General features: G+C 39.5%; 1 protein-coding gene across 1 annotated transcript; it reads right to left on the minus strand.

Moving 5' to 3' along the window:
* Positions 1-229: 229 nt before the first annotated feature.
* LOC109919743 (nuclear factor 7, brain-like) lies at positions 230-25,285 on the minus strand. The gene is made up of 4 exons (XM_048616608.1): positions 24,911-25,285; positions 23,724-23,746; positions 17,005-17,208; positions 230-623 (listed from the first exon to the last, which is right to left on the minus strand). The coding sequence occupies exons 1-3, from the start codon at positions 25,238-25,240 to the stop codon at positions 17,112-17,114; spliced, it is 450 nt and encodes a 149-aa protein (XP_048472565.1). The 5' UTR covers positions 25,241-25,285; the 3' UTR covers positions 230-623; positions 17,005-17,111.
* Between the last annotated feature and the right edge of the window lie 1,045 nt (positions 25,286-26,330).

Below are 26,330 nucleotides of genomic sequence, written 5' to 3' on the forward strand. Positions count from 1 at the left end.
GGGGTGGAGAGAGAAAGATTCAGAGAGGTTTAAGGAGGGAATTGTAAAACATGGAGCCCAAATGACATCAGTGTCAATGATCAGATGAAGGGATTTGCAAGGTTACAGAGATCTTGGAGGGAGATGGGACTTGAATTGTCAAGAGTTAGGGAGAGGAGAAGCCGCAGAGAAGTTTATACATGAACTTTTTCGTGATTCAGTGGGGTGGTGTACTAGAAATTGAGCCCCACTCATCACAAATGTGAAAAGCTTAGTTAAATTGACCAAAGTCCCCAATTTTCCTGACTGATGAACTTAAGTTAAAAAATAACACTCACCAGTTTCTGTAATTGACAAAAAGCTGTTTTATTACAACTGAATTGTCTTTAGCTAATGGCATTTCAGAAATACAAATAGCTAACTTATAACCCAACAACTAAGGCTTTATCGCTTCTTAAAGTCCCCCTTCACAAATAAACAGAGAGATGCACACAGACAAGACATTAATATGAAGGGTAGAAGAACAAGAAGAAAATTTATGGAGACGCAGTTCAGTTCCACCAGTCTGGACTACAGGATTCAATGAGCTGCTTTTTTCCTCTTTCTATCATTGGAGACTTTCTACTGTACTCAGTTCCCAATACCTGTGAATGAAATGGAATGTCAGTGGATAACAAAAAGTGCAGATACCACTGAGGCCTTCCTTTACGTAAATATGACCCAAATAAACATAAATATGGTCATTAAAGTTTGAAAACATTAGCACCCACTAATAAACACATTAAAACACTTAAACACCTCAAAAGAAAATATATCAGTTAATAAAATAATGCAAAAGATAAATATTTATAAAAATGCACATAAATAGATAGAATAAACTAGAAGATGAGATGAAAAGCAGTTATGTAGTATTGTAAAGCATGGTGCACTGATGATGATTGTAATGTGTCGATTACAGTGAGACAGATGAATCTGATGGTGATAAGTGCATTGTTAAAAATGACATCCAACAGCTGTAGATCTAGCAGATAGAGTCTGGAAGGGAGGGAAAATCTAGGAGCAAGATGGTGGCAGGAAAGAGGCATTTTTCTGATTCTACTTGTGGATTTGCAGTTGGCTTGGTTTTTTGTAAAGGACATTGTTATGGGAAGTTGGGATGCCTTTTTCTTTAATTCCTCTAAAATTCTGCATTTGAGCAAAGCATTTTCTATATCACTTTTGATTCAAATGCTATGCTTGATAGATGGATTGTACTTAAGCAATAAATCTGTCAATACTTTTGATGCTGTTTTGACTTTTGTCACTTTCTTGAGCATCCAGACCAAGATTTCTGCTTCTTTGTCATCTTCAGCTGATTCCACAGACTCACTTCGTACCAATCTTTCCAAATATTCCGTTGTTCGCTCTTCTCCTTTTCTTTCAAATAACTCCACAACCTCTTCCAACGCCATCTCGGAAAATCCTTCTCCAACTTTATAAGCCAGTTTAATGATGTGTGAGATTTCTGTTGATATGGATAGAAATCTTCTAAAGTTATTCACAACCTCTGGTCATGTCTTCTCCAACAAGCACTTACTAATACTCCTATCAGCTCATTCTAAGACTCCATTTTGTTGATAATGCAGTAGGTAATGTTATAATTGTTCTACCATTTTCGTCTATTGAAGGCAGGCTGAGCATCTATTGCCTGATGAATATGTCCAAATTTATGCCTTATATAAAAGGCTTTAAATGTTGTGATCCTACCCTGGTTGAGAAGCTGGATGAGAGACGTTTGATCATTCCTATGGATTATGCACGTTTTAGGCAGATTACTGCCTTTTGTTTGCAATGCCAATGAATACCTAATCCCCTTCGACCCCCACCCACGGTATTCTGGGACCATATCCACGTGGGATATCACTTCTCCAGAGAATTACCTTGGCTATCCAAAGTAAACTCACTAGAGAGAGATCTGATCTGGTCTGATTGCACATTCCAGATCTCAGACAGCACAAATATTAAAATAGAATTTGAATGAAGGCAGCAGATCATTTAAATTGCCATCTATCTCTGTGAACCATGCAAGCATGAAAGCTGGGCCATCTTTAAACTCACCCCTTTGAAAACAGGAAACTAAATGTACATGACAGGGCTTCCAATTTTCAGACTTCTCTGTCATTTTCTCCATGACAGAGAGGCTCTCCATCATGGTGAAAATGTGGCCCTTAAGCTATTTTGTTCCTAGGCTACCATTGTTTCTTTAAATATCTGGGACACAAGGTTTGACCTTTTTACTTCATTGAGTAATCCATGCCTCAGGAAGAATTGAACTAATTCTTCAATATTTACTGTAATATTTTCATCAGGGAACTGCATAGATACATCCATGATGGCTAAAAAAATTGATGCCTTCTTTGGATTTGGTTAGGCATCCCACACAAGCTCATAAGATCCTCTAAATGGTTGATCAAAAGCTGCTATGTGAATCAAAGGCCTGGTTTAACTGATGGTTGGAGTTTCTCAATTTGACATGTATGACCTGTCTGACAAAATTTAGCCACATCCTATGTAATCCAGGCCAAAAAGAATGTTTCATTATTTTTGCATGATTTTTCTCCATTCTGAGGCATGCTGCCATCGGAATCTTACAAGCAACTCATAAATTTCTCTGCCACAACCAGGAGGAACTGCACTCCATTCCTCAATACTGGTACCAGAGATGGTCTCCATTTCCTATCCATTGTTGATATGATAACAATCAGGGATCTTTTCACATTCAGCCTCAGAACTCTCTGTCAGATATTGTAAACCAGAATCTGCACATTCTATTCAAATGATTTCCTCCTTTTGACCTGAATCACAGTTAAGGTTACATTCTGACCACCCAGCTTTGATTTAATTGTAGCAGATAATCTGGGCTTGGACAAAGGATACAGGGAGGAAAGGCTTGCCTTCTTTTACTTTTTGCTTTCTTAGAATTCTTCAAAGCATCTAATGATGAAGAAAAATCACAATCTATTCTGTTCATTTCCAAACATAATTCTGACTGAAGATGCAGAAATGCCAGAATCACTGTGATGTTCTAACTTCCATAAAGTACCCTAATGATTTCTTCAATACAGTGCCCGTTGTCTGAATATTTTTCATTCTGAAAGGTCATCACAACTGCATCTTCTAGATAATTTACTGGCAGATTCTGCTTGGAAGAAGGATCAAATCCCCGGTATTTAATTTGTGAATCATTTACACAAGGAGCAGAAAGGATACTTGTGCTTTCAGATCTGGTTGGTTCTGATGGTCATTCACAGATTTTGGCATTGGGCTCTGTCTGACAATTCCTATTCTAGTCATACCAAAATTGGAGGTCAGTGAAGAAGAGTTTAAATTATGTTCCTTTTTATTGGCATGAAGAGGATACATTTGAATTTGTCTTTTCGTCTGTTGAAATCATCTCTTGCTTCTGGAGCAAGCTTAGTTATATTAACAAATCACTGTTACTCAGAATGTCTTGGTTCAGATTTGTTGGAAGATGCTCAAATTATTTTTCTTCTCTGATGCACAACTGTGTGTCCCTTTTCCAAGTTCCCATGCTCAAGCTCCTTACGTCTCCCAACTGCACTTTGGATCTGACCTCATGTTTCTTTTACTATGCAATGAGGAAGCATTAATTTATGAGAATAATGCTTGCCAAACCATTATCTTCACAGAGCTGTGTCAGTTCTGAGTCGCAGCCTAATGAAAGGGCAGGTTTCTTTCGCTTATCTCAACCCACAAAACCAGATGGAGACACTTGGAAGCTTCTCTGGTGTTTATTCGTGCATATGCAAGGAAGACCCACTTTTCCCCTGAGAAAAATGAATCTCTAAGATCTCTAACCAAACTTTGATTTTTGTACTGTTTTTATGTGAGCATTACATTATTTGAATATACCAATCACCAATAAGACACAATTCTATTTATCCAATCATGGTCAAATTCCATCTTTGACATTTGAATAGTAAATAAACACCAGGGCACATGCACAAGGAGAGGAAGGTACACAGATGGTCAACTGCTATGTGTTTAATCTTGTTTTGATGGGACACTCAGTCATTACTTACTGGAACATATTATCTGCTTATTCTTCACAGGAAGGAAGTCATTTGATCTGGGCATAGCATTCGTCGCCTGGGAGTGTTACCATTTCACTGTCCTGTGTGATTCTTTAGTAACTCTGCAACATGATTATTTGTTTTAACACTGTCTCCTCTATTTGTGCCCTGTTGTTCTACAAGTATATTTTAACAATCTTAATATACTGGATTAATTATATTTGTTATTTTCCCTAAGCTACTACTTGCTTCTAAGACTATTCTAAACTTTATTAAACTGATTTTTCCCATTTCAGTCTTTCCTTTTGGCCTTTGGCCCTGCTGAAGACAGCCAACTAATTAAGTGTTGCTGAGAATTCTCTCCTTCCTACAGATGGCCAGTCATCTGGAATAATAGAGAGAATCCTAAACACAATGGCTATCTGTATCATTACAGTACGGCATAAGTAAGGTGCAGTTGGATCTTCCCTTCACCTTATTCTGGATGTTGATGTATGTTTCTTTCTGCTGTCTTTCTGTTGTCTTCTTGAAGTAGCAAGTCATTCCTGTCAGGTAGCACACAATCCACAGTTGCATGTGATATTGTCCGTAACCAGGAATGTATTTATACATTCAACCGCCCCACTTTGCAAGGTCATCGTACCATGTGGTATCATCAATTTATTGAATTTTTCTTTTGATGCTTTTGGATTTCTTTTCTAGGATATGGTATATTTTGTGTACCCTTTCTTATTCTGTCTTAATTATGGTCAAATGTTCAGGTAGCAGGAGAATGGAACAGGAGAACTGTTTGAATATTATCCAATTCATCCTTGAAGCTTTTTATAACATCTAGATTGACCGCCTTCCCTTGGTGGATGTCTACAATTTCCATCCTTCCTACCCTTGATGGTAGCTGTGGTGTAAAACACACAGTTTTGTTTTCCAGGGGGTATCACTTGTTCCCATGCTGGAACAAAGTCTGGCCCATGGTGACACAATAGTAGTCTTTCTTCATATAGGTCACTTGAGTAGGCTGTATATCAGCTGACATTGGCTCCCATGGTAGAGTTAGTAGTTATTGTTAAAGTTTTCTCTGTCTTGCAAATTTGATGGCAGCTCAAGATAGTTGATTTTCCTGTGCTGCACCCCTCTAGGGTGGTACATAATATCTTCTGTCATATTTTTATTGCATAAGGAAGGATGCCATGATGCCTCACTATATCCTCTCCTAATTACCCCTATATCTTCAACATTGTACACCTCTCCAGATTGTAAATTGTCAGTTATCACAGTTATGACTAAGATTATTCCCAACATTTTCTCTTGTATTATATAGTTATTATTTGTTGAATACGTTTCAGTCAAACCTGTGAGCTTGTAACCATTTATGGTGGACGTTGTCTTAGTTAACTCAGACAGTTGATTATTGCTGATCCATAGAGGACTTGTTGAATTTGTCTAAGGTTTTCTCATGTTTGTTCAACCATTCATGAAGCATAAACACCACAAACATCATTTCAGGCTCCCTTTTCTGAGGCTTTACTGGTTTGTTATTTGTTTGGGTATGGCTCTGAAATACCATTACCTTGGCCTCGATTTGCTGTGTCATATCCTGGTTAGCTTGGAGTTATGTGTGCTGCACCTCCAGTGGTTCACTCAAAATCTTTTCAAGTTGTCCGTTTAAAGTTCAGATAATTTGTTCTAGGGTCATCAAATCAGTTGAATTATCTACTGAGGTTCCAGTATTTAACAGGGTTGTTGCATTATAATGGTCCAGACCTACTTTCGCCATCAGTTTGAGAGTTTCCTTATTGAATCCCATTTTGGTGTCCCTTCCCAATTGAATTGAGCCATCTGTTTTATCACCATTTCTGATAATCTTAAGTATAAGGCTCTGGTCTTTCCTGAAATGCTTATATCAGAGATGTTCAACTCATGGTGTACATTGTTATGTATAATTCTCTTTTCCTTTACCAGTGCCGGTCTGTTTTGAGGTTCCTCGGTCAATTCTGGACTCATGAGTAGCCTCAGGCCTTGGCTCTTAGTCTTGTAGTCATGGTTGGCATCATCGTCATGGGCATTTTGTGCATGATCAAAACCATTATGCCCCTGCTATCCATACCCATTGTATTGTTGCACACAAGAAAGGCTGCCTGTTTGGGTTAAGTCCAGGGGTACACACACATAATATGATTGGAGCACATGTCTCCCCAGACTCATGTATGTTTCTTTGATTTCCCATCCTTTTTTTGATTTCATGGTACACCAGGTTGACTAAATATACTTGACACCACCACAGGAAACAAAGACTGTGGGTATTTACTCAGGCATTCTATATAAGTTGCACTTACTCCATCACCGTAATTAACTAGAATATCTGTGGAAAGATAAAAATAATTTCTCCTTTTTGTGGTTCGACGTCGCTGTTTCATTTTCCTTTCCATTGCCTTGGAAAGTCCTAGCCATTGGGGTTGTAGGCCTCCTTTTTGTCAATTCATGGATCTATCTCACGATTGCTGCACAACTATTTTCAATATTTCCACAACCCTAACACTGTCTTAGTTCCTGAATCATCTTTGGTGTCTTAACTGGATCTATTTGCACATAACCACAGTTTCTTTTGTGTTTAGCCCACAGTTCTGGGTAAAGTTTGCAAATAGTTCTATGTTCTCCCTTTACACTCCAGTCTATTTTATCTGTCACTCCTGTTCAGGGATGTAATGCATGCTGATGCTCTGGGTTGTGTTTTTTAACTCTTCAAATTATTGTATCTTCCAAGTCTACAAATGCACCCAGCAATCTGAATGTCTCTATTCCAAAGATGGTTGTTTCAATATTGGGGCATACCCAAAACCTGACCATCACCTCTATCCTTTCTGTTTCTAACTGCCCCCACTCCCTCTGCTTTGCCTTCTTCTGTCCTCCTCCTCCTACTTGTGTTAATGTAGCTTGTTCTGTAGTTAGGATTTCTTAATTGGTGATAGGACCCTCAATTTTGATGTCTAAAAACATTCTGAAGTGCTGATCCCATAACATTGCAATAATAAACATTCTCAAATTACCCATTCTCATTTCTCTGTGGGCCGCTGCTACCTGTTTAGTTTGTAAAAGTTTTAGCAGCTTGCTGAAATCCTGCTTGCTCATTACCTCAGTTTCCTTAGACTCTTTAGTCTCCTTTTGTGTATTTTTCTTCTGCTTTGGGCTACATCCTTCTGTCCCACCCCTCTTCACCAGCACGGCTCTTGCTGGTGTCCGTTCTTTTTGCAGCTTCTGCACTGACACTGCATGTCCTCCTGTAGTGTTCATTTTTGAGTGATATGTCTGAAGCACCTACACTTAAAACCTGCCAGAGTTTGTAGAACACTAACACAGTTACTGTTGATTCTTATTTGTTAAAACCTCTGTCTTTGAAATCCTAGGTTACAATTTACTCCCAGCTTTCTACCATGGCTTTTAAATTAATTTTTGTTAATTTGTTGTACCAGCTGGCACAAATCTTCTGTTTTCAGAAACTGTCAAGAGTGAAAACAGAGCCATTTTCCTTTTCGGTAAGTGTAATGAATCCCATGAAATCCTGTTTATTCATTTCACCATATCTTTCCTTTCTCGATTTCCTCTATAGGTATAAAGATCCTGCTTAAATTTATGGATTTCATAATCCTGTCGTCATATTTTTAGATCCTACTTGAGCCCTGACTTTGCTATGATCTCAGTTTTGACAATGCTGGGCAAGCTGGATATTTTTCAGGGTCTGGCTTGACCCAATGTAATAATTCAAAGAACATTATGTGGAGAAGAACCAATGGTATGAAAGTAAGGAACAGGACTCCAGGATGAAATTGAATCATCAAAGGAAACTTTATGAATTTGAACAAAATAAACAAGTATTAATGATAAATAGGCACATTAAACGAGTAAGATAATGATCCAAAAAAAAAGCTTCTACCTTAAACTCAATCAAAGAGATTTAACCCAATTTAATCATCTTTTACTGTGTTTCACTCTGATAGGTCATTAATCACGTTCACTCTCTGGAAGGCAGTTCCTTTTTACCCCTGGGCCTGGGTGCTCAGATCTCAGGTATAACTCTAGCAATGAGACTTTCTGGTCCAAGTATAGGTTTTGTTAACACTGCATGAGCACCCTCTACTCAATTCACTACAACCTCCTTTGGTCAGTTTTCTTCTAACTCACTAATGTTTGTTTTGTCCAAAAATCATCAGTTCTTGCTTACAGCATTTCTCCACATTCTGTAATCATCTCCACTGTAATCTCAGAACTCTCCTACTTTTGAAAGCCTCAAAACTAGGCCAAGAGTTCATGCATTGTCTGTAAGTATACACAGGTATAATATAACAAAGTAAACCATCTCTAATTCACCTTAAAATGAAGACAGATCTCTAATTTTTAACTCATTAGTATAATCCATAATTATAACAGGCAGGAATAACACATTTTTAAAAATAAGTATCAATAATAAAGTCAAAATAGCTTAATGAAATAAAAAATAAATCAATAACATTCAAATATTATAACATCATATCTGAGAATCCATAAAAATTCTTTGTTTTCCTCTCTTCATTGTTTGGATTTCTCCCTCAGGATTTCATGTTCTGGGAGCAGAGTGAGAAATGGAAACATGGAAATATAATTTGGAAATTCAGTGACACAGTTAGTGACAATCTGTTGTCAGTGGTGGTTTCCAATTCTCAATCCCTGACCTCTGACCCTGACCCTAATCACAAGGTCAATGTCTGGGATAATGTGATGCCGACCCAAGGTTCTGCCCTTTTTCCCAGATCCAGAACCCAACGAGATCAGATTCTCAGAAACTGGTTTAAACTCCAAGTCTGGAAGAAAAGATGAAGTTTCTCTGTGAATTTACCCCCCAGTGATGGAGTGGTGTTGGGGTTTGGTGTCTGCACTGTACATTTAAACTGTCAAGGACTCATAACTGAGATAAACTCCAACATTCCTGGGAATCTGACTAGCAGGAAGTGAGGATTCAGTGAAGAATTCCATCATAACCAGATTCACATTCCACCCAAGAGTCCAGAATCCAATCTCTAGGTACAGAAAGACCAGTTCTCCACAGATTCTGTGGTTACTCCCATGATCCACATCTTCCTGAAATGAATCCCTCAAATCCCAAAGCACTGAACCTTTTGCACAAACTTCTTCCCATTGTTTTTGAGATTTATGTCAGAATCCATTTCAAACTCTTCCAATCGTCAGATGACCCAACCCAGGGATTCATTTTTTCCCTCATCCACAATCACAGAGACTGAGAGAAAGGGAGGACCTTGAAGTAAATCTCTGGGGTTTGGGTAGGGAGAGGCCTGCTGCTGTTTGGTGGTGGGGGCAGGGTTTAGACCTACTGGAAATTGGGGAAGGAGGAGACTTGCTGGTGATCAGGGGAGGAGAAACTGAGGATAGTGGGGAGACATTCAGGCGTTTTGGAGAGACTCGTTGAGGATCAGAGAAGTGACTTGCTGGGAATCAGGTATGAGAGACTCAGTGGAGTCTGAGGGATGGACTGGATCACAGTGGAGAGACCTGCTGGGAATTCTGGAGCTAAGACACTTTTGAGATTGAGATTGAGATTGAGAGACAGAATGCAGCTTGTAACAGAGTGTAAAGAGTTTGAGAAGTGAGAAAATACAAAGGTTGAATTTTTTTTTGTGAATGTTGTCTTGGTTGCATTAGCATTGAACTGAAATTTCCTGTGTATATTCATTTAAGTATCTTACAGGCTTAAGCAGGGATAAACAAACTCTCCACTGGACAGCAATTGAAATTAGTTAATTACATAGCTAGTCAAATCTAGTTTCTGTCACTGCAAGAGACCAGACTCATTTGTGACTCAGTTAGTACAAACAAAGCAATCAGGAGTGCAGCTTGTGACAAAGTGTGATCACAGTCGTTTGGAATGTGTGAAAGTTTGGTGAGGATAGGGCAGAAGTGCTCCCTTCTGTTTTGAAACTTCCCAAACTCCAAGAGAGCAGTAGTTGGAAAACACGAGATGGGACAAAGAGCCAATTGGAGCTTAGTTCTGTGAAGCCTCCTCACCAATATTTAAAGGAATGAACATACAAAATAACAGCAAAAGTGGATGATTCAAGCCTATTCAAGCATTCAGTAAGATCATTGCTGGTCTGTTCCGAGTTTTAAATTCCACATTCCCATCTACTCCTGATAACTTTTGATTTCTTCACCTAATAAGTATTTCTCCGCTTCTGTCTCAAGAATATTTAAGGACCTCCCCTCCAACACCCTTCGAGTATGTATCCTCCTCTAAAGTTGGCAACGCTGGCACGGCAGGTGGTGTTCGGGCTCCTGAGCCCATCCGCTATAGACCAGCCGCATCCTTCTTTCTCTGTCCTTTCTCGTCTTTTTCTCCATCTTCTGATGTCGTGGGGAAGTCGGAGTGGTGCTCAGCGGGTCATTAACAGAGACAGTGGTCGTGCCTGGAGAGAGGACTTCCGGCTGTGAGTGGCCTGGAGTGAGGAAGTGGGGACTCACAGGGTTTTTGATTGCAATGATGGAAGTGCCTGGTGAGAGGACTCTGGCTGTGTTAGGCCTGAGACGTGGACTCATGAACTGGGTGGGGGGTAGGGGGGTTGGGAGGTGGGATACTGTCTGCAGCGGTGCTCAGTGGGTCGTCAGCCGCAACAGTGGCGGTGCCCAGATTGGGGACACCTAGCTGCTGTAGGCCTGAAGTGCGGGGACTCCTTGAGGCCTGGGACACCTCACAGAGCTTGCAGAAGCCCTGGAGCTGTGTTTGAAGACCCTTGTACAGAGGATGAAATTCTATTTGTGTAATTTCTTTATTCTTATTATTCTTTTTGTAACTCAAAATGGCAACAAAACACTTTTCATTGTAACTTCCTAGATATAACTCATAATAAATAACTTGTAACTCAGACAGAGTTCCAGAGTTGCATAACTCTGAGGGACAAAAAATAATTGCCATCCCTATCCTAAAAAAGTGACTCCTAATTTTAAAACAGTGTTGCTACTTCTGAACTCGTCCTCCTTTCCACGTCCACCTTGTCAAGACCATTCAAAATCTTATGTACTTCCATCAAAATAAAATGTATCACCACACTGCAAACGGACGAGAAGCTTGGAAAATGTGGAAGGATAGCTCTTTCAATTAAGGATGGCACAAGTACAATGGAGAGAGATAACCTTAGTTCAGGAGATCAATATGTAGAAATATGTTTGCATAGAGATGAGAAACGTGAAAGATAAGTTAAACAGCAACCACAGAGTATACAGGAAGAACTAATGGAGATTTGTGAGAAAGGTATGTGATAATCATAGGTCATTTTAATCTGCATAGGGATTGGATGCATCACTTGGCAAGGACAGCTTGAATGTTCAAAGAGTTTGTGAAAACTTTTTCTGGGCAGGTTCTTGGAGCAGTATGTTTTAGAGCCAACCTAGGATAAGGAGTGCACAATATCTGGTAATGTGCAATGAGACAGGTTTAAATAATGACTTCGTGAAGGTATCTTTAGATAGCAGTGATCATATAATGAATGAATTTTGTATTGAATTTAAAAGGGAAACAAGTGGATTGAACACTGATGCTTCAAACTTCAAAAAAGGGTAGTTACGAAGACAGAGATAGCTAAAGTCAACTGAGAATTTATGTTCAAGGATAGTTCAGTTGAGATGCAGTGGCAGTCATTTAAGGAGCTCTTTTAGAATGTCTCTTTTCTGAGTATTCCAGTGCTAAAGAAAGATTCTAAGGGAAGGACCCACCATGGCTAACTAAGAAAGTGAAAGATAGCTTTTCTTTCAATCTGACACTATAATTTCATAAAGATGAGTGGTAGTTCAGAAGACTTGGCAAAAAAATAAAAAAATAACAATTACAAATGATTAAACCATTAATGAAGTAGAGGAAATTAGAATACAAGGAGAAGTCACCAGAAACATTGAGCCAATACAGTTCTCTCAGAATGACTTCTATCATAGGTTCCAAACATCCCCTCCCCAGTTAGAGAGGGAAGAGAGGACATTTGGGGAAAAGAAACTTTGGGTGATATTTTCCAAATGCCAAATTCAGGCCCATTCCCCCACAACTAAAGATCTGAGCATTTTTCTCATTTTAATATCCCCTTTTATGTGCTGGGATGATTTGTGACCTAGATTTTGAAGAACTGTTGTTGACTGTTTTTAGCCACCTGTACACTGACCCCAACGTCCACAGATACAAGATATCCAGTAAATCAATTTTTATACGTTTTACATAATGACAACATAACATTATAGAGAGGGTCAGGGAGAAATGTGTCCTGAGACCACAAAAAGAAACTTTGAGGTGTTTAAAGTAGGTGAAACTCTGCTGTGTAAGACAGATTTAGTATGTAATGATAATGCAACTGGACTAGTAATGGTCTGGAGACCTGAGTTTAAATCCCACCTTGACGGTGGGAATAATTCAGTTCAATTAATGGAATTTATCCAAATAAAATACAACGGTCATTAATAATGATAATGAAACTATGACAATATGAAAAATAACATCAGGTTCACGTATACCCTTTGGAAAGGAAATGTTTCTTATGGACTGGCCTGCATGAGACTGCGAATCCACAGAAATGTGACTGACTCCAAACTCTAATGGCCCAGTGAGCCCCATGGTTCCATCAAACCACTGTAAAAAGTTCAATTAAAACGACAACTGCAAGGACTACTCGGCATTAACCCAGACGTCAGAACTGCCAATGTACACTCCACCTAGTTAACCTTGCTAAGATTGTCTTCACTAACATCTAGGGACCTTTGTTAACATGAGAAGAGAGATCCCACAGACTAGTCAGGAGAAGCCTGATATAGTCAGACTTAGTGAATCATATCTTACAGACAAAGCTGCAGGTTCACGCATCGTCACGCTTGGTTTGGATTTTTCCTGCACCAGCAGCAGGATAGATGCATCATAGGTGATAGTAGTGTTATACAATTGGGAGGAAGTGGCCCTGGGCTTGACTCTGCGCTCCTTGAATTTTCTGGGCATCAGTTCAGACTTGGGCAGGGAAACCTCCTGCTACCTTCGCTCAGCTGATGAGTTCATTCTATATCTTGAACACCACTTGGAAGAAACAGTAGGTAGCAAGGTACAGAATGGATTCTGGGTAACAGATTTTCAGTGTCCATCACTAAGAATGATCGAGCTGTGAAGGACATCTACCAGACTATTGCTAACTTTAAAAACTAATCATTTAGTAGGACTTAACCACTTCTATAGTCAGGTCGTTATAGGAAACTAACATGGCTAGAAGAAGCCATTTTGAGACCACAAAGGAGACGTCTTAATTCATTTACATGATATGCATGTTCGGAAATCAGTCAAAAACAACTGAACAAAGTACTGAGCCTCGATTGCAAGACAATTGAAGAAATAGTTATTAATAGGTATTAGTAAGAGCTGGACATATAGCCTGTAACAGGTAGTCTGTAATAGTTTATAATATATAATTTTAAATATTTAAGGTTACGCAGTGGGTTTTTCCTCTGCAAAATAGTGGTTTCCCAGCTAAAGATGAGGAATGTAAATAAAACATTAATAAATGACTTAATAAATTAAATTAGGTGTGATAGAAATATTATATAGAAATCAGACATGGAATCATTCTGACTAGAGCTATTCTACTAATGAATTGGAAAACAAACCTGGGAAACTGTTTGTAGGTCTCAGAAACCATTATAACCAACGAAGCAGTTAATTAATTCATGTTCAGTAGTTTGGCTGATTTGAGATAAAACAATAAGAATTAAAGGTACGAGATGAAGCTTTCTAGGAAGATATTGTTACGCTTTTATCTAGCATCGAGGACAGGAAGGGACACGCTTCACTTGAACTTAATCACTTGAGGAATTGTGAAAAATTCTTTTAAACAACTAAGAAAAGATTTTTCTCTTTTTATTGTTACTTGAAACTTCATCATTTAAACTTGTAATATTTCTACCATTTAATGTTCAATAAACATTCTGGATTTATCAACTGAAGTATTTGATCTCACCTTGTGATCAAGTCTTGCATGAACCTAGATAATTTACCACGGAGGATTTATTAAAGTTGAAATGATAAGTCAGTAAAGCTGTGCCACATAAATCATTCCAAAATCACTAGACTTCAGGGGGAGATGGTGATGTAGTGATGAAGTCACTGGATTCATGACCTAGAGGTCCAGGTTAATAATTTCGGGCCATTAGCTTAAATCCAACTGTGGCAATAGGGGAATTTAAATTCAAAAAATAATATCTGAAATTGAAAACTAGAAACAGTAATAGTGGTGCTGAACCTATCACAGATCATTAAAAAACTCTTCTAGTTTATTGATCCCCTTTAATTTCCTTACTAGATCTGGCCTACATGTGACTGCAGAAACACCGCAGTGTGTTTTACTCTGAAATGCTCTAAGAAGCTACTCAATTCAAAACCAATTAAGATGAGGGTAAATACTAGGTATTACAGTGACATTCAGTCCCAAAGATTGAAAAAGAAATTGCATCAATTGGTGAGGTGCTTTTCTTCCAGCTTGCGCGGAGTTTCGCTGGAGCACTGCAACAAGCTTGAGAGATAGGTTGGCCAGGGAACACTGTCACTTTAACACACCACAATCTTTACCCATTTTGTTTGTCTAACTGTTTTACTTTGTCTTTGGCCTCTATGCCCACCTATCGTTTACTCTCCCCCCCTCCATATTCTGCAAAAATACCATCCTTTTCCTAACTGCCATCAGTTCTGAAGAACGGTCTCTGGATCTGAAACCTTAATACTGATTTCTCTCCACACGTGCTGCCAAACCTGCTGAATTTTTCCAGCAAAAAGACTAATGTTACCTAGATGGAGAATGACTGTAGAATTCCAAGGTGCACAGGGATCTAGGTGTTCTCCTGCATGAGTCACAAAAGCTCAACTACAGGTGAAGCAGTAGTTAAGAGGACTAATGGAATGCCATATTTTATTATGACAGGAATTGAACATAAAAGGTAAGATGCCATGCCTTGGTGACCACATCTTGAATAATGTTTGCACTTTTGCCCTCCTTAATTAAGGAAGACACAAGTACATTGGAGGTGCTTGGAAACTACATTAAATGAGCTTTGCTGAATTGGGTTAGTATGGTGGCTCAGTGGTTAGCACTGGTGCCTCACGTGCCAGGGACCTATGTTTGATTCCACTGCCAGGTGACTGTCTGTATGGAGTTTGCATGTTCTCCCTGTGACTGAGTGGGTTTCCTCTGGCAGTTCCTGTTTCTTCCTACAGTCCAAAGATGTGCAGGTTAGGTGGATTGGCAATGCTAAATTGCCCATATTGTCCAGGGACTTGCAGGCTAGGTGGATTAGCCATGGGAAATGCATGGTTACAGGGACAGTGGGGGTCTGGGTGAGATGCTGTTTGGAGTGTCAGAATGGGCTGAATGGCCTACTTCCTTACTGTAGGGATTCTATGATTAATAACTGGAAGAGATGGTTGTCTTATGAGAAAATATTGGACAGACTATGATTGTTTTCACCCACTGTTTAGAATAGTAAGGGGCGACTTGACTGAAGTGCATTAAATCCTGAATGGCCTTCACAAGGTGCATGCATAAAGAATGTTTTCTTTTCCAGATAAGTGTAGGAGTAGGGAACTGTAAAGGTCGATATTGTTTTGGACTGTGGATGTAAAATTGGAAAAGATACCAATTTACAACAAGAAAACTGTGGAAAAAGATGTTTGCAGTTTAATAATAGGTACTGGAACTGATTGTGAGTTGTATCGACAATATTGCCTAACTCAAGCAGTGGGGAGATTGCTTGACAGAATTCCGTCATATGTATGAGTGTGTTTCTTAAGCACAGCATCATACAAAGATAGTCTTTTGATTGGTGTTTCAATTTCAGTTGTGGGTTCAGGAGGGCTTAGCATAGTAACAACTACTTGATTGGCTACAGCCTTGGGAATGGATAGTACAGCAGTAACATCTTGGTTGCAAAGGAAACTTTTCTCTCTCGCTCACTCCTGTATGGAGAAGTAACAAAAAATATCCTGGTAGCTGTTTTCATCACCTTTTCCCATGCCAACTATTCTTTCTCCAATTCTTTTTTAATTCATTCATGGAATGAGAGGGTCACTGGCCAGGCCAGCAATTTATTGCCTATAAGGCAGTTAAGAATCAAACACATTGCTGTGAGTCTGGCCAAACCAGGTAAGGATGGCAGTTTCCTTCCCTGAAGGACACCAGTGAACCAGGTAGGTTTTTCCAACAATTGACAATGGATTCAGGTTCATCATTAGACTGTTAGTTCCAGATTTTTATTGAATTCAAATTCCACCATCTACCATGGCAGGGTTCAAATCTTGGTCCTCAGAACATTACCTGGGTCTCTGGATCAAAAGTCCAACAATAACACCACTAGGCCATCGCCTCCCCAAAATTTCTCTGTTCAAAGGAAAAGATGTAGAAAAAAAGCACAGGCGCTGAAAGAGACTGAACCCTCAACCAAAAGACAGCGAATCGACTTTTAATCATTTAGTTTACTAAGTCTTGTTCGTGCCAATTTCAGACCTCCGACCTCTACCCTGACCCTAAACAAGTGAGAGCAACCTGCCACCTAGGATGAAGCAACTATCCTGAGATCGAGCCTATTTTACAGATTTGGATTGTAATTGCAGCAAATCCTCAACCTATTGTTTTCATCATAGGTCCAGAAGGGATAAAGCTTCTCTGTGAATTTATTGCCAGTGAAGGTGTGGAGATGGAATTTGGTGTCCATACAATAAAATGAAACTGTTCCAGACTCATGATTAAGATAAACTCCCACATTTCTTGGAATGTAACCAACTGGGAGAGGGGATCCAAAAGAGCTCATCTTAAACTGATTTTCAGACCACTGGATGATCCAGAATCCATTCTCTGGTCTCAGTCTAACACTTCCCTTTCTGTCCACAGATTCTGCAGCTACTCACAGTCTCCAGTGCTGAGTCCCTGACACTTCCACTTCCAGGTAATGTCTCCCTGATGTGAATCCTATTGATCCCAGCACAGATTTCACATTGTAAACCTTTTTGTGTTATCATGGAGGCTCTTTACAATGCTGGTCCATCTCACTTTTCAGATCATTAGACGACTCAAGCCCTGGATTTGCTGTTTCCTCATCAAGGTCACAGAAACTGGAAAAAAAATCAAAATTAGACAGAGTCACTAGATATCCTTCTGAGGAGACAAAAACAGAAATTGCTGAAAATGCTGAGCAGGTCTGACAGCATATGCTAAGAGAAATCAGAGTTAACATTTTGGGTCTAGTGACCCTTCCTCAGAACCGGTCATCAGACCCGAAACATTAACTCTGATTTCTCTTTATTGATGCTGCCAGACCTGCTGAGCGTTTCCAGCAGTTTGTTTAAATTTTTGATTTACAGCATCCACAGCTCTTTTGCTTTTCCTTCTGTGGAGACCCTGGCTAGGAAATGGGGAAGGGGGAGGATTCATGGAGGAATCACGGCAGCACAAATATTGTAATAGTACCCATCTCCACCAACCTTTCAGGCAGTGAGTTCCAGTTATCTGCTATCCTCTGGGTGAAAAAATTCTTCCTTAAATACTTTCTGAACTTTCTGCCCTTTAACCTAAAAGTTCCCTGGTAATTGATTCATCAACTAAGGAGAAAGGTTTTTTCCTATATAGACTTACTATCTTCCACATAAATTTTGCGTACCTCAATCAGGAACCCACCCCCCAGCCTTCTCTGGTCTAATAGCCACCATCCTAGCTAATCTTTCACAGTCTCTCTTCATAGCTGAAATGCTCCAGACTATAAAATATCCTGGTGAATCTCCTCTGCATCCTCTCTAGTGCAATCACGTCCTTTCAATCGTGTTGTGACCAGAATTGCAAACACTACTCCAGCTGTGGCCTAACTAATATCTCATTCAGCTCCCTCATAACCTTCCTGCTCTTCTCCTCAATACCTTGACTAATAAAGGCAAGTATCCCATATGCCTTCTCAGTTACCTTATATGCCTGTCCTACTGACTTCAAGAATCTGTGGACATACACACAAAGGTCCCTCTGATTCTTTGTACTTTGTATGGTACTAACATTCATCATTTACTCCCTTGCCTTGTTACCAGAAGGAAAAGCCAGTAAAAGTTAAAGGGTGGCTAGACTGGGACTTTTTTCACTGGAGTGTAGGAGGTTTAGAGGTGACCTTATGGAAGTTTATAAAATAATGAAGGTATAGATAGGGTTAATGGTAGTTGTCTTTTCCCTAGGATCAAGGGTAGGGGATACATTTTTTGAGGAGAGAGGAGAGAGATTTTAAAAAGACACAGAGGCATTTTTTTCTTTTACACAGAAGGTGGTTTGCGTATGGAATGAACTTCTTGAAGAAGTGGTGCTATGGGTACAATTACAATGTTTAAAAGACATTTGGATAAGTACATGAATATGATAGGAACAGGCAGATGGGACTAGTTTAGTTTAGGATGATGTTCGGCATGGACTGGTTGGATCGAAGGGTCTGTTTCTGTGCTGTATGACTCTGACACATACTGGTCCAACTTGTTTTGTGTACCTCAAAACAACCAATATTGAGACATACAGCATGGAAACAGACCCTTCGGTCCAACTTGTCCATGCCAACCAGATATCCTATATAAATCTGGTCCCACTTGCCAGTATTTGGTCCATAACCCTCTAAACACTTCCTATTCATATACCCATCTAGATGCCTTTTAAATGTTGTAGTCGTACCAGCCTCCACCACACAAAATACATTCATTTCCAAGTAGTATTGTTATTTTACTGACTTTTTCCCTGTGACAGCTAGCTGGTTTCCATTTAACTTTCTCTGAAAAATTCCTTATTGAAGGTATTTTAATTTCTCTTTTAAAGATACTGAAAAGACGAATTCTCAGTGAGTAAAAGACTGAACACCATTGTGCAAACAATCTTGTGTCAACAGCATATAACTGAAAGGAATCAGCATAAACAGAAAGAAAGTAACTTGTCAACTCCTGTAGTCCAGACTGCTGCAATCAAACTGCGTTTCCCTGACTTTTTTTTTCCTTTTACTACCCTTAATATCCAGTCTTGTTGCCTACATGCATCATTCAGTCAGTTTGTGAAGGGAGAGTTTAAACACAAGTAGAGTTTGGGATTTACAGCTATAAATTAGCAATTCATATTTCCTTTTTGCCATTGGTTAAAGACTATATATTGGCAATAAACTGTTACTTTCTTGTTAAGCACAGAAACCTAGTGAGCATTTTCTTTTAACTTAATCTACGTCAGATAAATTGGAGACTTTGGATAGTTTGATTAAATTTCTTCAGATTTGTGATAACCCTGGGATTAGTGGGACTTGATTTCCACTGCATCTACCCCAGCAGGTTGTGACAATTGGGGAGTGCATATATATGGGTACAGGTACGTGTGCATATGGATCAAAGTGTCTGTACATGGCTAGGTATATATGTACATACAAGTAAGGGTATATGCAAGTGTGTGGGGTGGGTGTGTGATTAACAGTCTGCATATGGATAAAGGGTGTGTGCATGTGAAGAGGGTGCATGTCTGCAGGTAGGTGTGTGTATATGATAGAACTGTATGTGTACATGAATAGAAGGATATTTGTATATTGGTGGGACATTTGTGTATATGGGGAGGGACTCACATTCAAGGTCATTCCACCATCGTCCGTTCAAGATAGAGCCCTAAAGTCATACAACATGGAAACAGACCCTTCAGCCCAACTGGACCACACCGGCCATGATCCCAAACTAAACTAGACCTACTTGCCTGCATTTGGCCACATCCGTCCAAACCTTTCCTATTCATGCACCTGTGCAAATATCTTTTAAATGTTGGAATTGTACCTGCAGCCATCACTTTCTCTGGCAGTTCATTCCATACACGAACCACTGTGTAAAAAAGTTACCCCTCAAGTCTTTTTAAATCTCTCTCTCCTCACCTTAAAATATGCCCCCTAGTTTCCAACTCACTCACCCAACCTAGGGAAAGACCCTTGCTATACACCTTATCTCTGCATGTTGTGATTTTATAAACTTCTATAAGGTCACTCCTCAATGTCTATGCTCGAATGACTAAAGTCCCATCCAATGCAGCCTATCTTTATAACTCGAATACTTCAGTCCCAATAACATTCTGGCAAATCATTTCTGAACCATCTTCAGTTTAATAATATCCTTCCTATAGCAGAATTGTACACAGTACCCCAGAAGAAGCCTCAACAACATTCTGTACAACCTCAACATGACGTCCCAACTTCCATACTCAAAAGTCTGAATAATGAAAGCAAGTGTATTAAACACCTTCTTAACCACCCTGTCTACATGTGGTGCCAATTTCAAAGATATATATACACGTGAACCCTTAGGTCTCTCTTCTACAACACTACCAGATGATGGAACTCGACATAGACACCTCACCCTAACCCTATCATAGCAAACCAACATCACCATTAGACATCCCAAAAACAGTACTATATCCATAAATTTCAACAAAATATATGCATAAAAACAGACAGATTAACATAATAGGACAGACAGAAGATGCATTTCCACCCTAGACTCTCCTCACTGCCCTCAGATCACACTCAGTTTCTGACTGAATGGGTGGGACAAATGTTGATCTCCTTCTACTCAGCCCTGAGCAGAGGACAGTCTCACTGACCAATAGGAACATTCCCATTACTCTGCAGAGACATTTCTGGAGAAGAAGGCTGCTCCATCTGAATTAAATTTAAACGTAGGAGGATCCAAAGTGAAACTTCAGTTCTGCCCCTTGTGAGGATCCTCCACATTCGACACATTGGCATTCCTCACACTTGTCCTATGTGTTCTCAGCACAACCATGTGTGGAGACCCTAAAGCTGTGCCCTTCACTTCCAAAAGGACAAATTCCCATTCGACAGAGAACACCAGAACAATCAGCCGATCTGACAAAGTAGCAATCTGGTGAAACACTCGAGGTTTTGTAAATTAATAAACAAAAAACTCACTCTCTTTTTGCTGGAACTCTCATACTACGTGCTAAAGATAGGGACTCAGATACACATTATGAAGAACCAATCACGTTAATATTTTGGGATATGGAAGTTGTCATCATTGTTTATACATGCTTATAGAAAGTTAAAAATCTCACCAACACTGACTGGAAAATGTTGGTCAAGGTCTGATACCTCTTGTCTGGTCCAAATAAATAAACAGCTTTATATGGGGCTTTTGTGGTTGTCAAACTTCCTATCAACCTGGAGGATTAACAAACTTTTGATTAGGGTCAATGGAATGTTTCTCTTGGCAGCCCTAAGTATAAGCCTTCTTAAGTGATGTGCAGTCATGTTCCTCTCCACAAATACAGTGAACACCAGTTGATTTCATAACCTCACCGCTCTTCCTCCTTCCCATGCTCCCAGGCAGCAACAGGAAAGGAAGTCACTTGGGTAGGGTAATTTCACTAGACTGGTAATCCAAAGATCCTGATGAACATAAGAACATAAACCCTCAAGTCTGCCTAATTATTCAACAAGATCATGGGTGACTTGTCCCACACCTCAGAGGGATATCGTCCAAACGTAGGCAAATGGGACTAGTTCAATTTAGGAAAGGTGGTCAGCATAGACAAGTTGGGGTGAAGGGTCTGTATCTGTGCGTTATGACTTTATGATTCTATAACTCAACTCTGCTTCTGTGCCAGCTCCTCATAGACATCAATTCCCATCTGTCTACCTCCTGTTAAATACTTGCAGTGATCTAATGGCCACAATTGTCTGGGGTAGAGAATTTCAGACATTCACTATTCTGTGAGAATACGTTCCCTCACTATCTCAGTTTTAAATGAGTGTCCTGTTATTCTGTAACCACGTTCCTTTGTTCAAGATTCCCTAAAGTGGGAGCATCTTTTTAACACTTACCCTGTCAACCCTCTCCTCAGAATCTTGAATGTTTCAATATGATCACCTCTCATTCTTCTAAACTCAAATGAAAAAAGGCCCTAACCTTTTTAGTAGTTCTTGATATGTTAACCGTTTCATTCCAAGAAACAGCCTAGTGAACATCTTTTGAACTGCCTCCAATGTCAGTATGTCCATTTTTAAAGGGGACTAAAACTGTAAACTTCACCAAAACCCTTTACACTTGCAAAAAATCTTCTCTATTTTTAAACTCTGAACCCTGTGCAATAAAGCCTAAAATTCCATTTACCTTCTTAATTACTTGCTGCACCTGCTTGCTAGCTTTTTATGTTTCATTCATAAGAATTCCCAGACCTCTATGCTGTAGATTTTTTGGAACCTTCGGTTATTAAATAATAGTCTGCCTTTTGATTCTTCCTACCAAAGCATAAGACCTCATACTTTTGCACATTAATCTCTGTCTGCTAAGTTTTTGTCCACTCACTCAATCTGTGCTTAGGTTTGGAGACATGAGTTCCAATCACTACAAGGCACAGGTGGAAATTAAATTCAGTTAGTGAATTTTTTAATTAAAATGTGTAATTGAAAGCTGGTCTCAGACATGATGAATATGTCAGTTAAGGAATGAAATGTACAAAAACAAAAACAAAGTTGCTGGAAAATCTGAGCAGGTCTGGCAGCATCTGTGAAGTCAAAAAACAGAGTTAATGGAAGGGTCACCAGACCCGAAATGTTAACTCTGTTTTTTTCTTTACAGATGCTGCCAGACCTGCTGAGCTTTTCCAGCAACTTTGTTTTTGTTCCTGATTTACAGCATCTGCAGTTCTTTTGGTTTTTATTTAGGGAATGAAATTTGTCAGCTTTACCCTGACTTACACGTGAATGCAGAGCCACTGCAATGTAGTTGACACTTGACTGACCTCTGAATAAGCCGAGACAACCAGTTAGTTCAAGATCAACTGGGGATGTGCATGAAATATTGAATTTCTTAGCAACACCCAGAGACCATTCAAAAAAAATGAAATTGAAGTGGTTCAAGAAAGCACCTCATCACTGCCTTCTCAAGGTCAATTAGGAATGAGCAATAAATATTGGCCCATTGAGCAGGACCACATCGCGCGAAAGAAATTTTTTTAAAGGCTTACGCTTCCTACCATGAGCTTGATGGGTATGATTCACCATGTGGAGGATGAACATTACAAGGGAAAAGTTTTCTGCTGGGAATAGCAGAATTTCTGCTTGCTGAAATTTGACAAATGATAGGTTCTGGAGTGAATGCTTCACCTATTTTTGTGATCAATCTGTTGAGGGAAGTTATTACACATTTGTGGAGCTAACATTTGAGACAACTACTTGAAGTTGATCCTTGTTTAAATGGTAGATTTGATGCATGACTAACACTTTGTTTTCCACCAAACACTTAATTTCAAACTACCTTATTTTACACTATTTCATTCTTAAATTTACATTGATATATTTACGTATAATGCATCAATTATAAGGTCTAAATCAAGACATAAGCAGCTTTTAGGAGCTTTACTAGGCTTAATGACATTCAGGAATTCTCTCCAAATTGTGTACTGTGAAAGGCCACGAAAAATTCCATCTTTCAAGGCACCGTCGACTAACTCCAGTGTGTCGTTTTCCCTGCTAATCTTTCAAATATTAAAAAGATCATGATAAGTTGATTATCAAATGTTTCTGAACAATTTTACTTAACCACCCATTGTTTCCTTAATAAACATGTCCTACCTGCTTTTCTCACAATTTTCTTCCTGAAAAAGACAAGACACAAATCTGAATTGACTGGGAATGAATCAGCAGATCTCAACAGCAGAAATTTCACATGCATGATTATTTGCAGTCGATAGCGTAAAGAAAATTTATAATAATGATACCAGAAATGAGGGGATTTATCCAAGGGGAAAGGTTAGGACACATTTCCTGATAAAAGAGAAATTTGAGAGGTGACGTGATGGAAATCCTTAAAATTCTGAAATAATTCAACAGGATAGATGTAGAGATGTTGTTCACATCTGTGAACTTAGATACAAGACAGTAGATAACACAGAAACAGCTTGATTATTGGGACAGTGATTAGAATTAATTGGAATAACTAAACTTGCTACATGTGGGGTGGTTGAAACAATAACAGCTAACTGATTGATTGGTTTATTGCCATGTGTACCTAAGTACAGTGAAAAGCTTTGTTTCTGAGCAGTACAGACAGATCACAGTAAGCAACGACATTCAGATCATAGGGTGAAAAACAAACTCTTGGACAGAGACAGAGACAGGTTACATAGCACAGGGCATACACTTGGCAAGATCTACATTAGAAAGATCAGTATTATCTGAAGACATCAGACTGTAACATTAAAACCAAGGGAATAGAATTCTCCAGATGAACTTTGTAAACCCTAAAGGCCAAGATCAGCAGAATCTCCAATTAGGCCTTGGGAAGTAGAAAATATGAACTCGTTAAGAAGAGGGAGATGAAGATAAGCAAAAAATTAAACAGGTAAGAAATTCGGCAAATAGTACCTGACAAAACAGGCTAAGACATGATTAAGTGGCTCCATGCTTGGATGAATGAAGATATATGCCTAGGATTGGAGACATTTCCTTATTGTATGGTTATGGGCTGACAAAGTTGTCACTTGAATAATGAAGTATGAACACATGACCGAATGTGTATAAAAGGAATGGATTTCCTGTATTCAGCAGAGTTCTCATCCAAGTTAGTCACGGACTGGTTTTCCTTGGGTCCACTTGAATAAAGCCTACTTTTGAGACTCCAAACCAATTTCCGGAAAATGACTGCTTGGAGCCCTTCCCCGAACTTGGGAAATTCTCTGTTTCTGCTGTCTCTCCATTTTTAAAACCTTCCATTTTAAGCTGTGATAACATAATTAGGCCGCGAAATCGGTTCTTTTTACCTTGTAGATTTCAACAGCTTCTTTAATTGATATGAAGTTGCGAGATGTGTGTTCCCGGGAAACTGCACAAGTGTAACAGATCAATTTCATGTCAGTTTCACAAAACAACTTCAGTTCTTCCTCATGTTCCTCACGGTGAAGTTTACTTTCCTTCCCTTGGGGATCCAGCTTTAATTTTCGAACTTTCTTGGCCAGATTCGCTAAGGCCCGATTTACCCTTAGGTTTCTTTCTGGAATGTCCTGCCTACATTCCGGGCAGGAGTTCATCTCCTGCTTTTCCCAACTCTGGGTGATACAGGAGCGGCACAAGTTGTGCCCACAATCCAGCATAACCCGGTCGGTGAAGAAATCCAGACAAATGGAACAAGCTCTCTCCCTGTTGTCTGGAATCCATGATCAAGGTAGTACTTCCTGAGTCAGTCAAATACTAAATAAAAACCGAAAGAACTGCGGATGCTGTAAATCAGGAACAAAAACAAAGTTGCTGGAAAAGCTCAGCAGGTCAGGCAGCATCAGTGAAGGAAAAAACAGTTAACGCTTCCAGTTCTGAGTAAGGGTCACCGGACCCGAAACATTAAATCTGTTTTTTTCCTTCACAGATGCTGCCAGACCTGCTGAGCTTTTCCAGCAACTTATTTTTTACTTCCTGAGTCAAACCACTTACATCTCAATGTTTACCGGGCTGCTGTGAATATATTAGGTTAAAAATATTCAGACGAGATTCACGACAGTGCATTTGTTCTCTTGCTGCTCCAGGTCCTGTCAAAGGACGAAGAAACAATTTTCATACAAACAATAAACAGGATTAGAGGAAGGCAGAGGAATAATAAACATTCGCCGGTAAAATTAGGAGCCGGGTTGGCGTGGGAGAGATGAAGGACGCGACTGTCCTTCAGACAGATAACTAAAAGCAGATGCGACCTCCTCTTCTGAAATAGTGACGAGCTCATGGTTAACGTTGTGGGGCACTTTTAACGAAGCACATTGCACATCGCCTCCTGCGCTGGCCCTTTATTTCCAGGGCGATGATGCCCCTCTTAATGGTCACTTTCGCAGACATTGGTGTCTTTGCTGAAAGTCAGTTCACGCAACCCGTGGTCGAGGATTTATTCCTTTCAACCACGAGCTAGCTATTTCTATATTCCCTAGAGTTCAGGGTGAGTTTTCACGTCACACAATCTGATCATTAATTAAGTGAATGGAACTTCTTAACTGTTAAGGTGGTTTGTCGAATACCGTCTGTACCTTCTGTGTAACTGGATAAGTCAGTAACCCCGTAAAACAAACAATTTCCTAAAGTTGACAACACAGTGTGGAGCTGGAGGAACACACCAGGCCAGCCAGCATCAGAGGAGCAGGAAAGCTGACGTTTCGGGTTAGGACCCTTCTTCAGAAATGGGTAGGAGGGGGGAAGGGGAAA

This window comes from Rhincodon typus, chromosome 35 (assembly GCF_021869965.1).
Source record: "Rhincodon typus isolate 14 chromosome 35, sRhiTyp1.1, whole genome shotgun sequence".
Taxonomy (NCBI): Eukaryota; Metazoa; Chordata; class Chondrichthyes; order Orectolobiformes; family Rhincodontidae; genus Rhincodon; species Rhincodon typus.